The sequence below is a fragment of the Trachurus japonicus genome, chromosome 11 (genome assembly GCF_045865225.1).
Source record: "Trachurus japonicus isolate A0001 chromosome 11, Traja_1.0".
Lineage (NCBI taxonomy): Eukaryota > Metazoa > Chordata > Actinopteri > Carangiformes > Carangidae > Trachurus > Trachurus japonicus.
Window position 1 is genome coordinate 27,665,904 of NC_140917.1, and position 26,686 is coordinate 27,692,589.

General features: G+C 42.0%; 1 protein-coding gene across 1 annotated transcript; it reads right to left on the reverse strand.

Annotated features, from left to right (window-relative positions):
* Nucleotides 1-709: 709 nt before the first annotated feature.
* hibadha (3-hydroxyisobutyrate dehydrogenase a) lies at nt 710-26,656 on the reverse strand. Its single transcript, XM_085792163.1, has 8 exons — nt 26,560-26,656; nt 22,871-23,031; nt 22,601-22,710; nt 22,333-22,454; nt 10,400-10,533; nt 8,948-9,024; nt 3,562-3,718; nt 710-2,247 (listed from the first exon to the last, which is right to left on the reverse strand). The coding sequence occupies exons 1-8, from the start codon at nt 26,627-26,629 to the stop codon at nt 2,089-2,091; spliced, it is 990 nt and encodes a 329-aa protein (XP_085648289.1). The 5' UTR covers nt 26,630-26,656; the 3' UTR covers nt 710-2,088.
* Nucleotides 26,657-26,686: the final 30 nt, after the last annotated feature.

A 26,686-nucleotide genomic window follows, 5' to 3' on the forward strand; every position in this document is an offset into this window, starting at 1 on the left:
TTTAATTATTCCCTATCTTCTTGTTTTTACTTGTAACAAATTTGGTTTTTGAATATGTGGGTGAGGTTTTCATATAAGCCCTTTTGGGTTTCATACCTTCCCTTTGCACATCCCAGTCATGATGATTGTTCATGTTTTAAATGATATGGTCTTGCAAAATAAATAAATAAATAAATAAATAAATAAATAATACAAAAAAAAACCCTTCAGGTTAGTTCGGGACACACCTCGCGTATAAAACAAAAGAAAGAAATAGGAGAAACTTAAGACTAAATAATGAGGTGAAAGTTATGAAAGGAGTAGATAACAAATGCTGACTTTTCTGCAAAAACAAGTCCTGTTCATGGCTGTTGTGATTGCAAAAAATAAGAAATGGAGGCAAGTGTATGCGCAATGTATTGGCTAATCTATTAGATTTATCCCATAAAATTTCTGCAGTACTTGAGTTTATGATCATCAAATACCTGCAAAAGGTTTGATGTTCCAATCAGCCATGGCCAGACTGTGTAAACTAAGATGATGAAGGTGATAATCACTACTAGATATCAGCATGTTAGTGTGCTGTTAGTCTGAGAAGGAAGTGAACATGGTGGGTGCATCAATGGGTTTTGTCATCTGACTTCCAGCTATAATGTGCACCTTTGTAAATAAAACACAGAAGTAACTTGATGAGCTACCTTCATCTCTTTAAAAAATGACAAACACCGCATACACATAACATCTTTTATTTTAGGCTACAGCGTGACTGAGGATCTGTTTCACAGAGCAAAGACAAACTGTAGACACTATTCATGAATTTTACTAAAAAAAAAACACACACAGAGGAGTTTTTTAAGATCCCTCTTCAATTCTACACAACCATTATGAAATATACATTATGTACATTTGCTCATAGCAGGAGGAACTGTTCCTCACTGACACTTTACACAGGCATCATACAAGCTAGGGTGAGCTGACATGGTCAAGGATAGACTTGAAAGTAAAAATGGCCAAGAAAAAGTGCTAAACAAAGAGAACAATATTTTGTAGTGAACAGTATAAAATTTAAACAGTGTTGGTCACAAAATAATACTCCGATGGCTCAATAAGCAGATGTAGACAGCAGAGAAGAGAGGTAAGTTCAAGGAGATTCTGTAATTGTATCAAAATAGCCCGGTACATCGCACCGCAATGCACACAGTGCAAAAATAACCAGATATTTATCTCAAAGTATAGCAGAACAGAACTGGTTGATCCAGTGAGACTTGTACGTAGTACCACAGACCTGAAACTACTGTAACTAGTGTGTATCACATGCTCAACATAATAAGTGATTGAAATGAACAATGAATGAACAAGTGTGTGCACTGGCAGGAAGTCTACAGAGGCACTGACACCACCTTCCTGCCACAAACATGTAATGTAACAAAAAAGTAAACGTTGAGCCTATAGTCTTGCCAGTTTTGATTCCCTTACATATAATACTCAGAATGTTTTTTTTTTCCAGCATTGAAAGTATAACCCAAAGCCTTGCACTGCCTCTTCAAAAAAAAAAAAATCCATCACTGTGTGAGTCCTCACTGTATCCTATTTCTGGATTTGTTTTGTTTTTTTTGTCCTCTGTGATTTAATATCCACAGGTCCACATCATTTGGGTAATAGGCAAAAAGCACAAATCTGACAATAACATACCACTTTGAACATTTAGGCGATTATTACTCATTTATCATCCTGAAAAACGTAGCCACATGCAGAATTACATGTAAACCTGCAGCGTCTCATCCTACATCTCATTTTCTTCACTCTGGCCGATCAGCCCAGACTGGGAAGAGAGTTGCTTTGTCTCTAGATACGGAGCTAAGGTCAGTTTTAGCATTTTCGCGCATGCAGAGGGAGAGCCAGGAATTGAAAATATGATTCAGCTTATGCAATGAGGGGACACGTGTCGACATACAGTATGTTAATTGGACCGCAGGTCTGTGCCAGAGAGCAAGGCCGTAGTCTCTCCTGAGCATAGTGGGATAAGGGGCACTGGGGTGTGTGGTTGTGGTGTGTATGTGTGTGTGTCTGTGTATGGAAAAATCACAGTCAGCTGTGCTCCCCCTACATTCACTGTCCTTCCTCCTCGCGTAGGAATTGGAAGACAGATGAGAAGTCCTTGTTAGCGTATCCGCGGGAGGACATGACGCGGAAGATCTGGTGGGCGAGGGAGCCCAGAGGGATGGGTGTCTTAGTGTTGGTGGCGGTTGTTTGGGCCAGACCGAGATCCTGCACACAGAAGGAAAAAGAGTCATAGGTCGACCAACATGATAATAATCATTTTGGTAACACTTTATTTGATGCCTATCTCTATAACGCATTATAACCATACTTGATGGAATTATGTTATCATGCAGTTATAACACTGTATAACTATAGTTATAAACACTCATGAATGATCATAATGCTTTATAACAATAATCATAACACATTATAAAGCATTTTATCATGACTTATAAGGTCAGGTATTATAATACGTTATAATTGTTAGTAACTCGCTGACAATGCCCACATCGATAATGTATTATAAATATAGTTATAATTGTCTTATAAACGTGTATAACTATCATTATAAACACTCATAAATCATCATAAGACTTTATAACAATAAGCATAGAGCATTTTATAATGGCTTGTAAGGTCAAGTATTATAATAGAGTTATAATGCTCTATAATGTGTTACGCTCATTGTTATAAAGCCTTATGATAATTTATGAGTGTTTATAATGATAGTTATACACGTTTATAAGCCAATTATAGCATAATTACAACTATATTTATAATGCATTATTGATGTGGGCATTGTCAGCAAGTTTCTAACAATTATAACGTATTATAATACCTGACCTTATAAGTCATGATAAAACGCTTTATAATGTGTTATAAGTATTGTTATGAAGCATTATGATCATTTATTAGTATTTATAACTATCGTTATACAGTGCTATAACAGCATTATAACTCATTATAAGTATGGTTATAATGCGTTATGATGTAATACAGTATGAAGTGACATACATATTAGATTTCTTACGCTTTGATAGAGCTACACAGTCTGTGTATGCACAACAGACATTGTAAGTGATTTAACAGACATCCAGATGCACTAAATAATACACAGACTAACCATTACAGAAGAGCTAATGCAGTGACAGTAAAATCAAGAGGGACACAATGAGTCACAGATGGACTGGTGAAGGGAGAGCAGATAGTACAACACTGAGACAAAAGAACAGTTGAGTGAAGTGAAACAAAGCAAACGGCACCATGGAGAGAGGGACAGAAAAACACACTGGATCAAGGAGAAAGGGAAAAGGAGTTTGAGTAGAAGCTGAAACAATCATTTAGCTTTTCCATTTAGTCAATAGGAACTGAATTTCAGTCATTTCATTCAGGAAATGGTAAATATTTGCTGGTTGCAACTTCTTAACAGATGTTATAAGAATATTATTATATTTTAAATACTTGACATGAAATCATTTTGATGCAGCCCTGTCAAAGAGTTACTGGTGATGAAAAGACAGGGAGCAGCAGGTCTGGTACCTTTGCCATTAGTGTGGTTCCAAAGCCGCCCTGGTAGTTGTTGGCAGAGGGGACGCCGTCCATCACCCCGGGAACTGGGTTGTACGTGTCGCTGGACCAGCAACGACCAGAGGACATGTTGAGGATCTTTGCCAGCAGCTTCGGATCCAAACCCAGTCTGGACCAAGAAGAGGAAGAAGACAGGGGTCAGCATCTGGTCTGGTAAATGTTCTATTCAAAGTGCCGCTAGTGAAGCTCAGACTAGTGTCTGGAGACTTGACCACAACGGAAACTTTTTCAAATATTAGCTGGTGAACCCAGAGAATATTATCTTGTATGAAATGTAGTAGAAATGTCTCTTAAACAGAAGCTTACTGTGATATTACTGATTACTGTGAAAAGGGAAATTAAAAAAAGTGAATAACTAACTGATTAACAGATCAGTATGTTTCCATTTTACTTTTTAGGCCAAGTTGAGACATGGTAGAGGCAAAAAAAACACAAAGGAGAGAAGAATTATGCATGAAATAGTGAGGAAATGGGACAGACGGAGAGGGGAGGGACAGGAACGCCGATTATAGAATTCAATTCCACAACAGGGCGAATGTAACATGGAGAAAGATAGGTGTGGGGGGCGCCTGGTGATCGTAGTGACCCCCATTGAACCTTATGCCCGGCTGCGACCATTCCTCAGTGTTAATGGCTGAAGGCTTTGTAATGCTGGCTAATGCAGTATTGATGTTTACCAGCACATCTATCCTTCATCATCGCCTCTTTCACGAAAAAAGAAAGTGGAGGAGGAGGAGGAGGAGAAGTGGTTAAGCAGCACAGGGGAGCCATAAACCTCTCTGTCACGTATGGAGGAGCGCTCTTACTTCAGCTGCCCCATATTGCAGCAACCTACTTTCATATGCAAGAGAGAGGACAAGTCTCCAGGCCGCGGTGTGAGGAAGCAAAAAAAGCAAATGAGACAAAGAGAGTGCAGACGGAGAGAGAGAGAGAGAGCGAGGAGTGAAACAAAGTGCAGAGTATTACAGTAGGGAGGGTGCAACTATCTGCCTGTGTAGTGCAGCTTTTGTATATTAACGTTTTAAGGGCCAGTGTAAAGCTGACCACATCAAGCCCTGGCTGTCTCACTTCACTGTTACTTACAGGCCTGTAACTCTATTCTGCTCTCAATATGACTATTAAACCATCATAGGTCCTTAAGGCCAGCAGCCTCCCTCCCTCCCTCGCTCTCCCCCTCCCTCCACCTGGCTCTCATTCTGCCATTACTACCACACTTTTTATTAGCTGTCTACCGACTAATTAAGAATGGGAATTGCATTTACACTCTCTCCATGTCTCCTTCCTTATTTTTTTTCCCCCCTTGTCTCTTTTGTGTCCGACTCCCTAGCTTTTTTTTTCAAATTCTTTATTGGGAATGTCGCATAAGTGACACTGCATGCATGTATGTGTGTGTGTGTAAACATGTGTTTTTGCTTGCAGTTTTTTTTAATGGCAGTCTCGCTCATGATGGCTTTTTTAGTTTATGTCTATGAGCATCCCTCGCCATCCTGCTTCTCCTCTCCTCCTCCTCCCCCTCATCTTCCCTGCTGACACCTCCCTGTCTGAGGACTCTGGGGGACATATGTTTGACATCGCACACACACACACACCCCCATCTCTCCTCTCTCACACACACACACAGAGAGAGGCAGAGCCCCTCCCTGCGTTCTGGGTCAGCAGCTGAAAAGGTTACTGGCTGAGCTACAATAAAGCGCGTCCGAGCGCACAGATCGTTTGTTATAGCGACCAGAGACGCTGACGGGGAGCTGTTGTCCTCTGTTAACGATAAATCAATGAAGTTCCCCTCCTGCTCTCCATGCACACACACACACACACACTATCTCACACACATACACACGGCCGTGGTTATTAGCTGACGCAGTGGTGTTGTTCCTCGCCTGCGGTAATTTGCGTGGAGAAGAGGACATGTCACGCTTTAACAAGATTGACATGGATAAACACACACAGACACGAACGGTAAAACAAACGTGTTGCTGCGCGATGCCACTGTTGATTAAAGAAATGTGAGAGCGATGGAGGTGGGGATGAAAATACGAGGGGAGGGTAGTTATGTGTTTATGTGCTGGGGGTGGGGAGGGGGGGTCTAGCAGGTGGAGTTCATTTGCAGCGCTGATATTAAGTGGCTTTTCATTGCGATTAGCTCCTCGTCCTGGTCTGATGCCACGAGAGAAGCAGCCCAACCCGTTCCCCATTTATTATTACATTAAAGAGCTAACGAGCACATATACACACACGAGCGTTTACTATCCCATTTATAGAGGCAACAAGCACATTTATCACCCAACTTTAATCTTCATCGGAACATATGCTCACAATTCATTTGAGCTATGAAGAGAGGAGGAGGTGTTTGTGTTCCTGTGTGTTGTGGCAAACCTATTTCTGTCTCTCAACACAAAAGATTGTGTCTTGTTACACCCTTTGATTCACCCGCCGCTCTCCCTATAAAATGAATAAAGGAGAAAATGTGTGTGCATCAGTAACTGCGCGTTTGCATGCATGAGCGAGCGCAGGTACACAGGCGTGCAGTGTGAACGGTAAAGCCGTAAAAAAGCCTCATATCCCTTCCTGAGCCAGTCGTCTCTCTCCTTTCATCTTCACGTGCATCATTAAAATCAACCACTGCCCCGCTCTAGTCTGCTACTACGCCTCTCCTCTCCTCTCCTCAGCTCAGCCCCTTCCTTCTTCCTTCACTCGCCGGATGGCTGCGTGCAGAAATTACGGTGGACACAAAAGAAGAGAGGCAGATGAAGGGATTAAAAGAAAAGGGTGAAATGATGAGGTAAAGCAAATAACGACGAGGAAGGAATGGGCTGAAAGAGAGGGAAAGAGTAGAAGAAAGAAAGACAGGTTGTGTGTGTGTGTGTGTGTGTGTGCGCGTGTGTGTGTCCACATAATTGTCATGCGTGGCCATTCCTTGCACTAAGAGAACGTCACGCTCTGTTGGAGACGGCCCGAGCTTCCATCTGAGATCAACAAATTAGCTCCATGAACAGAACTGTGGGTGTGTGTGTATGTGTGTGAGAGAGACTATGTGTGTGTTTGTGTGTCTGTCTGCATATACAGGTAAGGACACACACGGACACACACACACACACACACACACACACACTTGAAGAAAAGGGCAGCTCTATCAGGCCCAAGTCCAGCATGATAAAATGTTATTGCTGTTTTCCTATAAATTGGCTGTGAGTACTTAGTCTCCTTTGTGCCGGACTGTATCGCGTGTGTGTGTCTGTGTGTGTGTGTGTGTGTGTACGTGTGAGTGTAGCAGCTCACATAACGCCTAAGAGAGTGTCTTCTCTGCATAAGAGGCAGCAATGCAGCATGGGAGATTTAAGGGTGTGGGCTCTCTCTAAACGATGACAGTCTTTGTCAAACCCTCTAATAAAGCCCTAGAGATTGGCTAGTAAGAAGACGGGGAATCACAGAAACACACACACATACACCATGCATGTGCATACACACTATGAAGACTGAATATGGGTCAGACAGACTTGTAAAGATATAAAAAAGATATTCACATTCCAAGTGAAGGGATGCTGTAGTTATTATTCTCATTTTATTTCATAGGTATACATTATAATTATGTGCACCGTGAGTAGAAGTTGTTGCAGTTTGGTAGAAAACTGCTGCCTTCACTGTCTCTGGATGTAAATCTGTGTGTCTGAGTGTGTGTGCGTGCATCAGAGACACTGTGGCAATGTGTAAATCTGTGTCGCTCCCTTAATGCCTCCATATTTCAGAAGCCTAGTGGGGGGATTTATGTGCAACTGCTCATGCCAATTTTCCTCCTCTGTCTCGGCGCAGATAAATCAGCCGCACTAACACAGCTGCACTGTGAGAGGGGTGGCGCACGTACGCGCACGCACCCCCCACACACACATGCACAAAATGGGAGCACACGCCATTTAAGTAGCAGAGCCCATAAAACATATATAGTAAGATGGTGAACAGAGGAAACGGTCTATTATTGACAAGGGATATGTATAAACAGGGCAGAGAATAAATTCACACTCTGAGGGTGAAAAAGTAATCTGACGACCCCGGTAATTTCATTCATGTAAGGAATAACTGATGTGTGGCCCCAATGTAGAAAAGCTGGCCCCTTTCAAAAAGGGTTATTCTGTAATATAAGGTCAATGGGAAAAAAATGCATCAATTTTCTAACTGATTGTTTAGTAGCGATCACCCTGATGTAGAACAAACTTTTAAATTTCTCTCATAATTTAAAACAATGGCTACTGAATAACCAAAGTTGCCAGCACGCTTAAAAGCAAAGCACTTGTTACTCAGTTAGTCTCTTAAAAAATGTATTTTTGTACCTCTTAACGCTTTCAATCTATGGAATTATCTTAAAATTTTGTGAAGTAGGAATTGGGATTTTAACATGTTTTATCGTATTTTGTATCATGTATGACTTAGCTTTTCTTTCCACTGATCATATAGGATAGGGTACACCTTTCTCAAATGTATTGCACTTGTCCTGGTCTTTTTAGATGTGGAAACTGTGTTTCTGTATTGTCTATGTGTTGTCTACTGTCTATTTGTGTCATTCTATGTATCAGCCTTGTAGAGTAGTTTGTGGTCTGTGTTTTCTGTGTATTTTTGCACGTTATATGTTGGGACTACAGATGGAAATTAGCTGTGAGCTAAATCTGGTGCAACCATCTCTTCATTTTCTGCAAATGATTAATGTCATTGCACTCTGTCCCTTAATAAACAAGAACAAAAAAACGCTAAACGCTTTTTTCCCTTAGAATCAACTAAAATTCCCTATCAGCGCTGGTTTAACTCGGGAGACTTCATATCCCATCATCCTTAGCCGTATGGCCGATGCGGCTTTGTGCAAGGATGAGGTATTATGAATGATGGGATTTCTAGGCGGTGTTCAGTGACAGGGGTGTGACAGCATACTAGTGAGAGCTCAATCAGCAGATGTAAATCAGACTCGGTGGCTCTGCCCCCTCATCCATCTCTTTCCAGCACAGGCGGCTCTGACTCTGGGCTGGACTGACCCCTTTGCACTTCCATAAACTGCACACACACACACATGCATCTCCAAACCTGTATTGAAGTAGTAAATTACTGCCACAGTTACAGCCGTATCACTGGTGTAGTAATTGCTTTTATAGTGATGGCTATATCTGAGGGCAACTTCATAGTTGTGATGATGCGTTGTACATGTGCTGCTCATGGTACATGTCATGATAGCTATTTTATATGTGTGCCCATGTAAGTGAAGTAAATGCATCCACTAAGAACATTGTTTCAGTCTTTTTCTTTTTTCTTTTAGCAGCAGAGGTAGGGCGCGCATTAGCGTAGCAGTGGCTGACAATACCTAATGCCAAGGTTCATGGTCTCTGCGGTCCCAATCATCCCGATGGCCAGCAGCATGTTGTTGCAGATCTTTGCAGCCTGGTGAGGATTTAACACAGAGAGGGAGGAGATTTTATGTGCAAATGAAAGAGGTCTGCAGGGCAACGTGTAATAGGCTACAGACAGTACTACAAAGAGCATGAATACATTTAAAGGTATATCAGATATAGATGTAAGATAATACAGCTTTGGAATGGACTAATTAATGAGCCTAAACAAATCTTTTACAGGGACATTTTTGCACAAACATCTCACGATTAGTATCTCCATTAAGGTTCATGATGCTCAGTACAAATTGTTCTGTAAGGAAAAGCAGTCCTTTATAAAAGCCTGATGTGAAGTATGTTTTGCTGCATTATGATGATCTATAGAAACAGGCAGGTTTAATGGTCTCCCTGAAGAGCAAATGCTTTATTTTTTATGTGATTCAAATGAGACTGAAGACAAGGTCCCCACTCCCTATACCTTTTAGTAGAGTTTATTGCAGATAAAGTCTTCTGTATGGATAATTATTAAATCCATAAATCCATATACTTGTGTGTGCATAACATGATAAAAAATATAGCCCATGAAATCTGTGTGCATGTTTAAAGGGATTCAACATTTTGGCAAATTGGCCCATTACCATAATCGCTATAGTCATAGCAGTAGTTTTGTAACCTTTATTTGTCGGTGCAAGCTATTTTTAGATCGGCGGAGCAGAGCGGCGAGCTGCTCAAAGCTACGCTACGCTATGGAAGCTCATGGGATTTCTTGGTTTCCCTCATAAAACTCATCAAATACACAATCCAACAACTCCAAAACGCTCTGGTGGACAAGTTGTGACCTGCACATTCACCACGATATGAGATAATAACAGAACGTTACGAGACGGAGCCGTTTTAGAGGTAAATGCAGAGACTGCTTGCTGAAAAACTGTCCCTGAAGGCAGCGCATCAGCAATTTTGCATGTATTTACCTCTAAAACGGCTCTGTCTTGTAACGTTCCATTATTATCTCATAGTGTGGTGAATGTGCAGGTCACAACTTGTCCACCAGAGCGTTTTGGAGTTGTTGGATTGTGTATTTGATGAGTTTGATGAGGGAAACCAAGAAATCCCATTAGCCTCCGCAGCGTAGTTCTGAGCAGCTCACGGCTCTGCTCCGCCTTTCTAAAAATAGCTTGCACCGACAATTAAAGGGAACAAACCTGCTGCTATGAGTATGGCAATGGGCCAATTTGCCAAAATTTCGAACTATCCCTTTAAATGAAAAAATAAACAGACAAACAAGTTATTCTAGATTTGCATGTGGGTGAGAGTATTTAAAAGTGTAGGTTTGTACTGAAGTGTGTGACATGAGTGAAACAGAGCTTAAAGAAAGAAGGCGTCATCTGTATTTGTGTGTGTGTGTGTGTGTGTGTGTGTGTCTTTACCTGTCCAGTGCCAACCTGTCCACAGTAGACAACATTGGCTCCCATGCAGGTGAGCAGCTCCTGAGCAGCGTTGTACTCCTCCTCTACTCCACCTACCATGAAGGTCAGTTTGGCCAAGCTGGCAGCTCCGACACCTACACACACACACACACACAAGAAAAAAAACACAGGTTTGAGGTGACATAGCACACACACATCTAACAGCCTGACCTATAGGCCTGTAGACCGAAAACACACAGCATCTTTATAACTGCAGATGAGTCATACTGTAACTGAGCAGTAGGTCTGTCATAGTAACGTATATGGATTTGCCACACAAAAGAACACAATATATCAACCACTTGACTGTTTCAACATTACCAACTGCATCTGAAAGGTCAGCTGTGTACTTTTCTCTGTGTGTGTGTGTGTGTGTGTGTGTGTGTCTCAAAGTGGGACAGGCGTGTTAAGTAGCGGTGCACCAGAGGGACAGAGGTATCTTTAAAAGCCGATTGTTGCCATCATCCACTACACAACTCTCGTGGGAGCCCTTGCCTTTTGTCCTGTCACCCTGACTCTCGCTGTCTCACACACACACACACACACACACACACATGCACACACACCAACAGCTGCGCCTGAGGCCTGGCCCTCTCATGGGGGTATCAGTGACAGGCGTGAGGGGTAATTAACTTTACACTTTATCATGTTCAATTAGGTGTCCCTCCCCATGCCTGATGGCTTAAGAACCGTGCCATGTTGTAGGAGGCAACCACACACACACACACTCCCCCTCACCCCACAGGGTCTTTAAAGGGACATTGTGTAACTTCTCCTGTTATCTATTCACGAAAATCGATTATTTCGTTCAAAAGTATGTTTTTCATTAATCAGTGATCCCCCCCATCAACAAACTGAAGTGTTCCTTTCAGCTCTGAATTAGCCGTTCATATCATTCATATCTACATGGAGCGGGTAAGCTCGGTGCTGCTGCCATGTGGTGTCGCCATGTTTTTACGTTCAGTGGCAGCGTGACGGTAGGAAACCACGGAAACTCAGCGGAGACACCGGAGCTGTCGGCTCAGGTCGAGGTGGCGTCTGTGAAGTCACCGCGGTAACGCAGTGAGGAGGAATGGAGCGTTACACTGATGCTGCATTCACCTGCAGTCAGGCAGACGGCCGTCAGTAACAAACCAGATGTCATTTTAGTCACAGAAGTCGAGAGAAAGGCGGTAAAACGTGGGTCAGGTAAACAATACCACATCGCCATGACAACATATTGTCACATGTATTGTTTTGCCTCGTGCTGACGTACCACTTGTTTATGCCGTTACGTGCAGCGGCTGTTGTCCGTCTGCCGTCTGCCCAATTTCAAGTGAATGCAGCATGAAAAATACGATTGAGTTGCTTGCGATATACAACCGCAACGCTAGATGGGAGGAATTCCTACACAATGTACCTTTAATGCAGAAATAACCTCTTTTCAGAGTGGAATCTACCCAGCAGGAAATAGCAGCATCACTTGAATACTTCCATAATGAGCCAAAACATCATTATATCTTTTTTTTTTTAACTGTATTTTAAAAAGTATTAGGGACTAAAAAGTTCAGCGAGTGGCAGACCAAAGGAAAAGAGAGAGAAATAGAAGAAGGCAAAGAGGAAAGGGAGAGTTCAAATCCCTCTTTAGGGTGTCGTCTAACCCTAATGAAAGGCCTCTTAATAGTGAAAGCCTAATAATGCCAGTGTTAATAATTAAAAGGGAATTACCAGGCACAAAACAGCTGAAACCACATTATCAGACTTCACTGGGGAGGGGAGGGGAGGGGAGGGGAGGGGAGGGGAGGAGGAGAGGAGGAGAGGATAAGGGGAGCTCGAGCTACTGTATATTTTAATGACTCATAAACATAAATGTACATCTTTTCCCCTCCCCCTTCTTTAATTGGCTTTACTGTTGTCAAGTATATGATGATGCCACTACACTGTATGTGCATGTTGTGTTGCGTGTGTGTGTGTGTGTGAGTCAGTGATGAGCTGTCAGCAGGTCATTAGGGCCACATAATGAAGCCTGAGGCCCACGCTGCGGCAGCTGCCTATGGACCACGGCGAACACACGCTTAACATAAGGCTGCCACACACACCAATCATACACACATATGGTCCACAGACCATAGACATGATAGATTTTTCTCATCGTCTTTTTAGGTCTTATTTATCTGCTGTCTTTATCTATTTGAGATTTGTTAAGTTGAATATAATAAAGTTTTTATCTGACCGAGAAGACTGTTGAGATTATTTGTATTGATTATTGATCTTGTCTGCATGACCAAATCATTTTAAACATCCATACGGTGACAAAGTACAGTGGTAACTCTTAACAAAAATTTCTTTATTCTTTGATATATTTATTCAGCTGGAGTTTTGTCTAACTACAGGTAGAAGTTCAGCCAATAATATCAGTTTTCTTCTGATTCTCCCCCCTCACTTTCTCTCATAACCCCCCCCCCCTCTCTCTCTCTCCCTGACTCATTCACTCTCTCTCTCTCTCATTCACACACACACACACACAGACACAGAAAGAGCAGTGTGACAACTGTGCTGGCTCATTAGTGGAGATCACTGTTCGCAGACGGCTAAAGAGGAGATTATTGATAACACAGTCAACATGCTGATCAATACATCTCACTAAGGAGAGAAGGAAGGAGAAATAAGAACAAGAGAAAGAGAAAGAGAAAGAGAGAGAGAGAGAGAGAGAGAGAGAGAGAGAGAGGTGTAGATTTGACAGCAGAGAAGGAAAACAATCTTTCTCTCTCTACCTCCCAGCATCCCTCCCAACTCTCCCTCCCTCAAATTAACTAATCACCCATAATAAGCTCTTATGATCTGTAGTGGATTTCTATAAGCAGTGACACCAGGATGATGGAAGATCCTCTGTGCTGGAAGAATAACACGTCATTAGCATAACAATATGTGTGTGTGTGTGTGTGTGTGTGTGCGTGTGTGTGTGTGTGTGTGTTGGCGTGAGTCTTCATTGTGCATAGACTAAAGTGCACTAAAGTGTTTGCATATATGACATTTGAGTCTGTGGTAGTGTCTACACCGCTACCATGTGTGTGTTTATATGAGTGTGTGTGTGTGTGTGTGTGTGTGTGTGTGTGTGTGTGTGTGTGTGTGTGTGTGTGAGAGTGTAAGAGAGAGAGAGAGAGAGAAAGAGAAGGGACGTCCCGTTCTCGGGCCGGTCCTGTCAGAGACGGATTAAAGAAGAATCCTAATGAGGCTTCCTGAGCATCGGGTCCGCCGGCTCATCCATCCCAGCGGGAGTGACAGTCCTGGATCGTTAGCACTGCACAACTACAGGACGCCCCCTAGGGGGGCAGACACGGTGTGTGTGTGAGTATATGTGCTGCGGTGGGGGTGGAGGGGCACCTATGATAGAAGATATAGGAAGGAGAGATGGAGAGGAGGGATGGAGGTACTGAGAAAATACCCACAAGAGAAAAAGTTCTATATTCTGTATCATGCCACACCAAAACCTCCTGAATACATTCAGCAAAGTATAATTATGACAGTGCACCAGAGGGGAAGGAGTGCACTGAGAATAAAGTGTCACGTTAATGTCTTGAAAGCAATAGTCTACATCCTCTGGATATAATCCCCCTGGGAAACAGTCACGCCTCTCCTCGGTCACTTTCTCCAGGGAACAAGTTCTGGTTAGTTCAGTAGTGAGTGCCACCTCCTCACCCCCAGCGACAAATCTTCTGTGCCCATGCTGAAGCTGGCTGAACTATTAATGAATTACTCTGTGGCTTTTTCTTTCCTGAGAGCAAGGGTGAGGAGGAAGAGAGTGAGAGCGGGTCCCACAGTGCGTCCTATGACGTATGGAAAGGCGCCACGCGGTGCGTTAATATCTGTGTGCGCATGCTTGTGTAGTTGTGTGTGGTCCCTGCCTCTGTCGACTTGCAGACACACACAGACAGCTCCTTGATGTGATCTACTCTATTAAACGCCATTAGGACAGATGCTTAACAGCAGGTTTCTTACAACAGGCATTAACCGTCCGCTTAAGAGGATGAAACCGGTCGTGTGAAGGCGAAGAAAGATCAGAGCGACAACTTTGGTTTGGCCTGTTTGTAGTGAACACTAAATTCATTAGCACTTCTTTCATTACACACGAAAGAATCAACCAAGGCATTTCATGACAGCCTTATGGCCATTTAAACTCGAGCTTCTTTTTGAAGTGGCATTTGTGCGCACAAAGTAGTGGGAATGTTAGTGTACATGTGCATGCAGTATCTGTGTGTCCCTGTGTGTGTGTGTGTATATGTGTGTGTACCAGGGTCAGGTGCAGATCCCAGAGCCGTTCCGCCAATAAGACGTCAGTTGGAGCTTCTGAGGCCGCGTTCTCGGAGTTACAAGCCGTATGTGAACCAGTAGGCACTTTTTTTATTGGCGGTGGGTTTAAATTAAACTACATTTGTGAATATGAGGCTACACAAACAACACACAGAGTCACGGATACATACACACAGAAGAGGGGATGTTCCCAGAGTTTGGTAATGGATGACGCATTTGACACCGTGCCACAACCCTGCTTTTTTTTTAGTATATGGAAAAACACTCACAGCAAAACAACACCTATAATATCATTAGTGCTCCTTCAAACACCTCATTTCCTCAAATGATAATATAACTGCTCTAAGTGTGAGAATGCCAGGACAGATTTGAAGGATATGCCAGATTTCACGTCACACCTTTTGAGTCCAAATGTAGTTGGTGTAAACAAACTCTGGCCTTGGCAATACATGAGCTCATTTGCTGCTAGGTTTTTAACTATATGCACATGTAAGGTTGTAGTTTTGGCTTCAGCCGCAGTCATGTATAATTCAGACTGAAAGAGCCTTCACACAAAATAGTGCTACAGCCTTGAGTCAATGGGGGTTGACTCCTTGCAGTGTAAAGCCAGTAGGGGTAGAATGTTTACAGGCCAACAACGCAGCCTCATGTGGTCCACCATTATAATTACACCCAAGGGCAGATCTTTTTCTCAAACAAATTAAAAACCCAAACAGGCCCTGTAAAAAGCACAACGGATATCGAGTAAATAAGTGAAACAGTAAGAGAGTACGAGTTAACCAAAATCGCTCACACATAACACAAATAAAAAAAACACACACACACACAAACACACAAAATCAGCACTTTCAATAGTTCATCTGCCAACTTTGCTAATGCTACTCTGTTATGTTAAAAACAGACTCTTTATCGGCTCCAGTTAACAAGCGCAGAGCCATGAGAACTGAATCCTGCACACAAACGCTCCATGAGAACCGGGAGCACGCGGGCGACCGGAGAAAGTTTGGGCTCTGGAAGAAGGGAAGAAAGAAAAAAAAGGAGGAAAGAGTCAAGATAGTTTCTACGGCCTTAAGGGTTTCGTTTGCTATGTCTTTTCATTGACCACTGGACCAGCCTCATCATCATCATCATCATTATCATCATCGTCATCATCACTGGTAAGTGCTCTATTCCGCAGGGGAGAGCGCTGGTCAATGGTAGGTGACAGAGGATGGAGGGAGCGAGAGAGAGAGCCACAATCAATCCTTTCCCCGGCCCAATGAGACTCATCTAGGATAGAGCAAGTTAATAATGATCCCCAATTAGGCTGTGAGCGGGCAGACACACAAACATTCACAGACACACACACACACACAAATACACACACTCACATGGTTAAGGTGAAAAAAAACTGTCCTTCATAAAGACAGAATGCTAATTCCCTTTTAGAGACGTGACATCCAGTTTGACAGTTAGGCTACATTTGATGGACAGGGACTTTTTCTATGACTCATACACCAGCTGACTATTTGTCTGCAAACACACACATAGACACACACATACACAACAGATGACATAGGGGCAGAGATGTAAGAGCCAGTCCCCAGCTGCTGTGGGTCTACCTCCATCTGGAGCATAGGCTAGACCCTAACCCCCTATCACCACCGTCCCTGGTCACTCACCCTCCACCCCCTCCACCCTCCGTCAGTGAAAGGCTTGTTATGCTAATCTAGTCTTTGGACCACTGACGCTCTCTAGCGCTGGTTAGCCATCAACATGACAGACTGCGACAGCACCAACCCCCGCTGCCCATCCAACCTGATTCCTTAACTCTGTGTCACTGAACGATCACTAACCTTCACTAAACTGCCCTCAGGCTCCACCACTCATCTTGTCAATTAATCCCATTCTCAGACTGGATTAGTGTTGGCCCGAGTGCTCTCCTGCTCCTTCCTCTGACCAGAAGTACCAGAAACAGCTTCCACAAAAACATCTTGGTCTTAAAAAGTGTCCAAAATGAATCCAAATCTACAACATGTTCCACCAAATTCAGTTTCTGCCATTTAAAGAGAAACTAAGCAGGATTTCTCCCATGCTACATTTCTACCTTAATTAAAAAGCTCTGGAGTAATTGTGGTCATTAACTACATGACTTGTGACTCTCGGCTGAAAACCAACCTTGCAACATCAGTGTAGTACCTGGCCACCGCGCCGGTGTCCCAGCTCTCGTCTCTGCACACCGCGACACAAACGCGCTCCGTAACCCCAAATCTTTTGTTCATGACGGTTAAGACTACACAAACACACGCACCGTAACATCGTATATATAACGTTATCCACCGCTCCATTTATTGATTTTTCGCCAGCTTCGTTGTAAACAGATGCACATGGCTGAGAGCAGCGTAACCGAAACAGCAGAAAAGTGAGCGGACTTGCATAGTTCCCCTTTAATTTCAGTGCGAATTTGGATTGAATTCCTACAATGCAATGAAAAGTAGTATTCACAACATGTAGACTGCTTTGTAGGGGTGTGCCAAAATATCGATTCACATAGGAATCGCAATTCTCATTTAATACGATTCAGAATAAAATGTCCCAAAATCGATCAATGATCAAAAATCTAAATGTGAAAAAGAGACTTTAGTCATTCTGTCTTGCAAAGCAGACTGGAGTAGATCATGAGGATCCGTTGCACACCGATAGACTAAAGCAGAAATCATATCAAATTGTTTTGAATCGAAAATCGATTTTGAATCGAATCGTAGCCCCAAAAATCAGAATCTAATCTAATCGTGAGATAGTAAAAGATTCCCACCCCTACTGCTTTGTAAAAGAATCAAACAAACTGCAAGTTGCAAATGTTTAATTTAAGGGCTGCAAGTAATGACCATTTTCATTATCAGTTAATAAGACTAGGTTGTTTATGCCCCCCCTCTAGCTATCAGTGGACCAATGATTGAAGTGCTAAACACAAACAGTAGATGATTTACCATGCTGAGGACAGCTGATAAGTGAAGAAAGCGAAAATCTCAGACACAAACCTGCTGACAAAAAGCACAACATGGTTCATAATTTGTAATTTAGGAAGCAAAGGTGCTTTTTAGAGCACACAACAACCAGGAAATTCTGCCATTGCCACAATAACTAAATTCTCCCCATCCAACGTCTGTTTCACAGTCCTATCACTACAGTTGGTCCTTCTTCAAAAATAATTAGAAAATAGTTAGAAAGGAAATTGCATTAAAACATTTGGTAAAACAATCCTGTAATGACAAACATTTCCTGCAACATTCAACTGTAGTGCAACGACTAAATCAACAGATGGAGCATGTTCAGTTGAAATCGTACTGACAGTGATTGATGTGGAAGCTCAGAAGCTGTCCTGTTTGATTTCATAACACTTTGAGTTGTCTTGGCTTCCACAACATTTAATTATTTCCCTTTGAAATAGTTAGTAATAAATCATGTCATTATGTCATGCAGTTGAAAATTCTGCGAGTTGGGACTGTTTACCAACAGTAAAGGACCTTTTTTTAATTTTTTTTTTTTTTATCTATGTCAGTTTGGACAGTTGGAACCAGAGTGAGAGCTCAAGCCAGAGATGATCTTTGTGGAAGGAGCTGCAGGTTCTTTAGGCCTGGAGGGAAAAGCAGAGTTTAGATCAGTCAGCAGAGGAGCAGACTGGCAGCGCTGATTGACGAACGAACCGTGCCAGCCTTGGCTTGAACAAGCACATGCAGGCTGAAGGATGACGTTCAAACTGTCAGCAAATGACACACTGCAACGCTCAGCCTCAGTTGATGTGGTATGGATATGATTAGAGTGGTGTTGAGCCTCAGCCTAAATAGGTAGTTAGCTGAGGATTATAAGGCCTCGCAAACAAGCAACATTAGCCCGAGTGCCCATGGTTCCACAACGCTGAGGCTGCTTCTTGCTTTCATTTGCACCAACAGCTACTTTTCCAGCGCTGGGAAAAACACAATGAAAGGTTTTTTAGGGCCTTTTTAAAGCCATCGTCCGTTAGCAATGTGGCAGCCCACCATGGGCACACAGACACAAACACAGGCATTCTGGGTAATTACTGCTAACGACCCCGTCGCTTGTTAGCCAGACCTCCTATTTTTGCCATCGCTGTGCCAACACCCTGGGCCTGTGACATCAGAGCTTGTTTTGTTGTGGGTCAACTTTGCATGCGGACGCGTTTAATGACACCAGACAGTGGTAGGAGTGTGTGTGTGCAAGCATATGTTAGCATGCCTGAAGAGCCAGTGTCTCAAGTTAATATAACTCGGTCTATTCAGGAAAGTGTTTGCATGAAGATTACAACCCTGTGTGTGTGTGTGTGTGTGTGTGTGTGTGTGTGTGTTTGTGTGCGTGTGTGAGCCACACAGCTGGGTCATGCAGGGCTACAGCCAGGACAATGGTCAATGTGCAGGAAAGAAAGCCAGTAGGATGCCTATGAGAAGAAAGTGAAGGTTTTTTTGATAGCTCTTTTTAAGCAGGGTTATGACTCTGCAATTCAGATCCCACGGGTCGCTGCCAAACCTCTAGTGACGCACACAACATAACACAAATACAACAAATACACATTTCTGTGTAAAATGCGCCACCTCACACCACACACACACACACAGACAGACACTGACACAGACAGAGACTCACTGACACAGACACTCACGAAAGGATCCATTTTATACAAACGAAAAAATCTATATTAAAATACAAAAAAATACAGAAACCACAAAAAGAATCGTCTGCTTCTGCAGACGTTTGAGAGCACAAGAGATCACAGCAAGTCTGTGCTGCGCTTAGTGAGTTATTATGTTATTATGGGCGAGACACTACAGGCAAAAACACAGTTTTTTCATGCACTGATCAATTTTGAGATTTTGGGATATTTTTCTTCTTGAACATGTATTCTTTCAGAAAAGTCAAAAGAAATGGTAGAAAATCCACATTAAGGTGGTTATTTTACTTCATTTTGTCTCTTTTGTTGGTAAATTTCTTCTAAATCCACCAAAAGTTAACATGCTACTGTGACATACTGTGCTGTGCTTGTTATCTGACCCATGTCATGGGCTCCAAAAAAGGTCACTTCCTTTGTATCCGCAACCAATCGTAAAAGTACGATTTACATTAACAATCTATGGAATTCTACAGTACAAGTCTTTAAAGGCCGTTTTCTCAAAATGAGTTTTTCCTCAGACTCTGAATCTGAAATTTCAACATCAGCAGCACTTCAGAGACACCAAACCTTCCAGTTTTATTCCTGTCTATATTCTGAAGGTTTTTACAGAGGGGATCGTTGATGTATCATTCAAAGCCTGATTTATACAACATTTTATTCCTAAAAACATGGCGAAATTAGATTTTTTTAGGGCTTGTGACAGTATTTTCTCATTTACAGAGTGATAAAAGGAGATATCCAAAATCCCCTCTGTAAAAGCTTCTGACTCTAATATGTCAACAAAATAAAACAAGAGTTTTGAAAGTGGCTTTATTATATTATTATATCCATTGTTCAGATTTCGGTTCTGGAAATGTATGCAAAATAGTGCATATTTCATTAGATATTGCCACATTTACATATTTAAACATAAAATTTGACAAAACTTGTAATACAAAAAATATTTGTCTTAATGTCAGTGATAAACTTGGGAAGTTTCATGGTGATATCTGTTAGTTAATTTTTTTCCCCTATTCACCTGTAGTGTCTCCCCTTATTTTTCAAACTGTCTCTTTCCTTATGTAAACACAATTAAATATATCCAAAGGAATAATTAAATGACATAAAAGAAATAATATAGACACAATCACATATTACTTAAGACATGTGTGACTCAAAGTAAATGTTCAAGTATTTCCATTTTACCTTAATGCTGTATCATATTACATTATGCCAACTATTATGATCACTATTGGTCATGGAAATGAGCAATTGTACACACACACACACACACACACACACTATATGAGTATGACAGTGCGCTATTTGGGTAGGGTGCCATCTCCTGGTGTAAACACAGCATGTAACCACACATCCCACCCAGAGGTGTGTGGAGTGGGGAGGGGGAGCCAAGAAAAGTTCAAGAAACCTTATTGATTTTCCATCTACAGCAATATAAACCTGTTACATTTCAACTATAGGTGCTGGTGAATTTTTTTTGGGTCATAAATAACTTAAAATGATTATCAACATTATAACTGCATTCACAATTGCTTTTAATTAAGTGTCTGCTATTGTGCACTAAACTAGCTTCATGATCAAATGGATATTACTTATGAATGCCTAGAGGTTACACTGCATGCAGCATGTGTGCACGTGAGAGAGAGAGAGAGAGAGAGAGAGAGAGAGAGAGAGAGAGAGAGAGAGAGAGAGAGCAGAGTGTCTGCAGAGAGGCCAGCAGCAGGTAAATCATTGGTCATCTCAGGCTAGTAAAAGAGGCTTAGTTAAGAGACAGGAGAGGAAGAACCGTCACAGAGGACTGCACACATGAACTGTGCACTGTCTATAGTATGTAAACAGCGTGTGTGTTAAAGGAGAGTAACAGGCTTAAGGCTCTGATCTCACTGACTGCAGTCGGTCTGTTCTGTTGACGCCAGCTGGTAAACATGCCCGTGTGGGCCGAGTCTATGTTTGCATGGGAGAGGGAGGGAGCTACAGTGTGTATTGTACATGGATGAAAAGACGGACGGTGCGATAGAAAGCAAACAGTCTCATACGCAACAGGAGTCTCAGGATGTAGAATACCTATAACTGAATACCTGTATCAAAAGAATTGTTTGTGTGTCTGAAAGAGAGAAAGACAGAGATAGAGAGGTGGACAGTTTTACTGCAGCGTGTCTCCTTCATGTCTTATCTCCCTCCTCTCCTCTCCTGCCCTCCCTGTAAGGGCAGTTTCTCTCCTCTTTATGACTCTTTATCTGACATGAAAGGCACTAACATGGGATACCCGCCATTACGGCTCCATCAACGTGAAAAAGCTCTGACATGGGATTCTCCTCCGCGGCTCAGCCCATTAAGGACGAGCGGTGATCCTGTGCTCTGTCAAGGAGCCGTCACCAGCAGACAGCACCGACATAATGAGGACTTGAAACCTTAACCTTGCCTTTAAGACCCCTGGTCAAAAGCGGCAGTAAAAATCTCCAGAGGGCACCCACTGACTGGTCCTGCTCAGTAATTACAACCCATGTCTTAGCACTAACCCAAAAGGTTCCATAGTTTAGATATACAAAAGAGTGTAAGACAGTTCAGAAGCAAGTCTGAGGGGTCATAGGCCCAGCACCATGATTGGTATTCTCAAATGAACAACCCGTCTGATCCTGCCACTGGCACTGTCTCCTTCCTCTCTCACATCCTGATCAGCTGCAGTGCTGTCAGAGAGAGATAAGATATCCTCTGCCAGACCATTTATCAAAATGTAGCATCTCCTTTTCACACACAGCTTGCATAAACATCATCTTCCTTTTTTGTTGAGACAGGTATCATGACAAGTTGCTGATCGCCGTTTGGCAGAGATCAAAAGCCGTGGCAGTGTTGGACTGAAATGTGAAACTTTGTTGGTGTAAGACAGCTGACCAAAAAGACACATTTGTTTACTAACACTGTTTCAGTGACACATTACCTCCTGACACCGGAGCGTCCATGAACACAGCACCCATCTTCTCTGCAGCGGCCGCCATCTCTCTTGAGACTGCAGGGTCGATGGTGGAGGAGTCGATCAACAGCGTTCCCTTCTTCACTTTTCTGAAGAAGGCGAAATAAAAGAACTTAGCACTTCATGCACACTGAAAACAAAAGGTTTTTGTCGTGCCAAGTATTTCTGTTTGCACAGTAATTTTTTTTTTAATAGAGGGCAGGGCGTGGTTATGAATGTCACAGTGTTTGCGTACTTTAGAATGCCGTTTGGGCCCGTGTAGACTTCGATGACGTTGGGACTTGATGGCAGCATGGTGAGGATGCGGTCTGCTTTTTCTGCCACTTCTGCTGGGGTGTCCATCACCTGAAGAAAACGAAAATAAACAGCTTCATTACAACATCCTGGCATCTCAGAAACATGTACTTTGTTCACTTAGCAACTGAATTACAGTGTATTTATAAATTGGTTAATACTTGAGTGTACTTTCAGTCGATTTGGTGCTAAATAAGAGTTACTGCATTACCTGAGCACCCAGGTCTTGCAGCTCCTTGCAGGACTCGGGGAAAACATCAGTGGCAATAACAGGATAACCGTTTTTTAACAAGTTTCTGGCCATGGGACTGCCCATGTTTCCCAGACCAATAAACCCCACTGGTGTTTTTGAGGCCATTGATCGCGTTGACACTGAAAAAGGAAAACAACAAGAAGTGTGAGAAAAGTGGTGAAGTGTTTTGTTCATCTTAAAGACAAGAACAAGGTAAATGATGTTCAAACTCAACCATTATTTATGCTATAATATACAAAAGTTGTATATAATCACACTGTGTTGTTGCAGAAGTTATAGTTTGATCAAAAAGCCATTTACAACTGCAGTTCAACTATGAAAACCTTGGGTCCTCTTGACAAATGACTTTCAGGTTAAATGGCAGTGAGTCAACTGTAAATGTTCTCTAATTATACTGGAAATGCTGTATTTACAACCAATAATAACAGAGCAAATCTTGCTGCCGTAACATACGATGGCCAAGCTATTAAACTGCTGGCTCAGCCAAGGTCCAGCCAGGTTAACAGATACTGAACAGAGTGGAAACACTGGCGCCGGGCCAACCAGACGACAACAATGGGATGAGGCCAAACACAAAGTCCCGTCTTAGATTAAGAAACCCTCTAACATACACTCACTGTAGATAAATGCCACAATCCCGGTACTTCTTTGATGATAAACATTTAGGAGAATTCAGTATCCTAATACTGGCCTGAACTGAACAAATATACAAACACCGGTGTCTACGACTGTGTAGCTTTAAAATTCTTATACAAGTAACAAAACTGATGTGTAGCTACTCTGGGCAGACAGGTGGCCTTAGCACAGGGATCCAGACTAACTGTTTTTACTAGGAGCACAGTGGCCCCAAACTTTTTTTTTTAGGAGTGCAAGCAGAAACTTTTGGGGTGCAAACTGTATATTGACTTGCAAAGCAAATATTCACATTTTTCTCATTATTCATCTTACATTCATTATCCTCAAACATTGGCCTGCCACTTGTAATGACAGATTCCAGATTCTGTGAGTGACCCCTTCTAAGTTTTACCAGTATTAAAAGAAAAATAGCAAATTTACTGGTTGCACATGTGCAAGTAGATGAAAAATGTAGCCTACTTGCACTGTTTTCTAAATTGTGTTAAGGAGAGTCACATCATCCCTTTGATAATTACTCTGACTCTAAATGCAAAAGAGAAAAAGGAGCCTTTGTTACAGCTGGATTTAGCCAGAAAAAACTAATTCGTTGTGCTTCTGCCTGTGAACTCTTGAAACTCTTGCCTTGCCTTGATGATCTGAATCACCAAGTTAACTACTGGTTTATTTTACCGCATCAGATGTGAACAAAGTGAAACTATAAGTATAAAGCGCATTCTTGGCCAGTCCTTACATTTGAACTGCGGCTTTAGATTTTCTTTTAACTGTGCAGTGAAACACAGAGGTGAACAAACAATGCAAAGCTCTTCCAAATTATACTCATATGACATACAGAACAGACAAAAGGGAAAACTCTTGTATTTAAGAGGCTGTAACTAGGAAACATTTTGCAGTGAGTGAGTATCTAATTTGTTTTCAGCTTTCTGTCTAGTAATGACGTTGCAGTATAAGTGACTCGAGCTTGTCATTTCAATACAAAATGAAAGAAAAAAAACTAAATAGAAAGAACTGTCACTTATTTACTGGAGGTAGGGAGACATTAACTTTTTTTTTAAATCACGCGACACCCACACAAACAAAACCAAAAAAGTCAAAGCACTGAATACAACTGCATGCTGTTGCTGAATATTTGAACATTTAAAAAACAATATATTTTAGAAATAATGTCTCCACCAGTCTTTCTCGCTTGACTTTAGCATTACTTACTGCTATCATATCTCAGAGTCATTTGTATTGTGTATGTTGAGCTGAAAAAACTAAATGTAATAATTTCTCCATACACAAACAACACAAGCTGACATCATCTTACAACGACCCATTAACATTACAAGCTGTAATTTGCAAATTTCCTGATCCCAATCAAAATCAGCCTCATCAGGTTGGTACCAGACAGAGAAAGGAAACCTTAAAGCAGAAGTAAGTCTTAAATAGTTATATCTTCCAACGGTAATCACTTATATAGAGTGTTTGGTCTGAAACACGGGTCTGTCAGTCACTCTGCTCTGCTGTAAGCCGAGGAGAAAACTTTCCTTGTATCCTACAACCTTTATCCAATGAGGAGAGAGAACGGCATAAAGGGGCGGTCCTCTCTGTGTGTGCAGCCAAGGGATGCGCGTGAATATGGTGACGTAGGGACGAGGGGGGGAGCTGCTAAATCCATCGGCTGACAAGAAGTTAGCCAAAACGACCGGATCGCTTACTTCTGCTTTAAAGTCAACCTATAGAACAGATATCTACCTGAAACAGCTGAATGTAATATTACAACTGATTTCCAAAAAAAGATTGAAACCATAAAGGATTTTCATACTTTCCTAAAAAAAGTGTGAAAATATACAGTCAGAAGAATATATTAAAAGAATAAATTAAAAAGTTGGGCTTTCACCTCCAAAGCTATATTTAACAATATCTGTGGCACTAAAAGTTCACACAATGGACTACATAACCATACAGATGAGACACAACTACATCATTACTACACATAATCAAAATTTGGTTGCAAGAAAATGAGAACTAGTTGAGATATGAGTTTGGGATTTAAATACTCTGTTTTTTATTACTTATTAACTGTGAAATATTCTGACACAACATGTTCCTGTAGCTGGCGACTATCCATGTGGTTTCAGTACAAATTTCAACCCAGTCCAGTGAAAAATAAACAGCTTGTGATGTTTTTTAAGAATAAGAGGATTCAAGTTAGCTCAAAGAGTCAAACTTGAAAAGCTAATTCAACTTGAAGCACATGCTGGCATTACTTCAAAGTGGACACTAGGGTGATAATGGGGGAAGCAATGTAATGGAGGCCAGGCTGTGGGGACTTTAGAGGAGGGATCTGCACTTATAATATAAAATACAATATGTATTAGGGTTAATGACAGACAGACATAAACACTATTGTTTCAACACCAGATGGTTATGGAGATGGTTACATGCAGGGAAACAGGGGCCAGTGTAGTTATAGCATGCCAGTGGTCCTTGAGTTTCAAGTAGCATTACTGAAATCAGAATGGTCCTGATTGAGAAACATGGTTGTGTGTTGCAGTGTGGGATGGGCTGCAGGGAGGAGTGGATTGAGCAGGCTTTGTGACAGTGTTGCAATCCAAGACTAATCCATGGTTTTGTGTAGTGTACAGAGCAAAGTACACAATTGTGACTGGTAACACCTGAATCTAACTAATATAATGTGAAAGCCTGTACAGAGAAAACGCATAGCTCTCAGTAAAATTAGCTGTTGCTGCTCATTGCTGTTCACCTATGTTCATGTCCGTTTAAGAACAATGTCCTATCTAACGGCATGACTGAGCACCACGCAGCAGGAGACCACCTCAGGGACATTGTGTCCACACTGAAACACTTCACTAATGGGCAGCAAATGTTCATACTTTTCTCAGAGGGCTAGCAGGCTAGCTAACAGGCTGTAGCCGTACATGTTCCGTGTGCATCCCCCCCTCAACCTACGCTCGTAAAAACGGCGATAAACGACATGGTGAAACTGACAACATAAGCGAATACGTTACCGTAGGGAAGGTTGACATGCTTATTCCACCTTAACAATAAATTTCGTGACCCTCTAAACAACGCAGCCATGCTTCTTTCCCCTTGACCTCGGCGTACGGTGACAGCTGTCAAGCCAGGAAAGCCAAA

Bases quoted from the DNA above. Each gene is read 5' to 3' on its own strand.
- hibadha (XM_085792163.1), bottom strand. From the start codon at position 26,629: ATGGCTGCGTTGTTTAGAGGGTCACGAAATTTATTGTTAAGGTGGAAT. The intron at 10,534-22,332 runs GTAATGTGTCAC...GTGTGTGTGTAG, and splicing joins GGACGCTCCGGTGTCAGGAG to GTGTCGGAGCTGCCAGCTTG. The intron at 9,025-10,399 runs GTAAAGACACAC...AATCCTCACCAG, and splicing joins GACAGGTTGGCACTGGACAG to GCTGCAAAGATCTGCAACAA.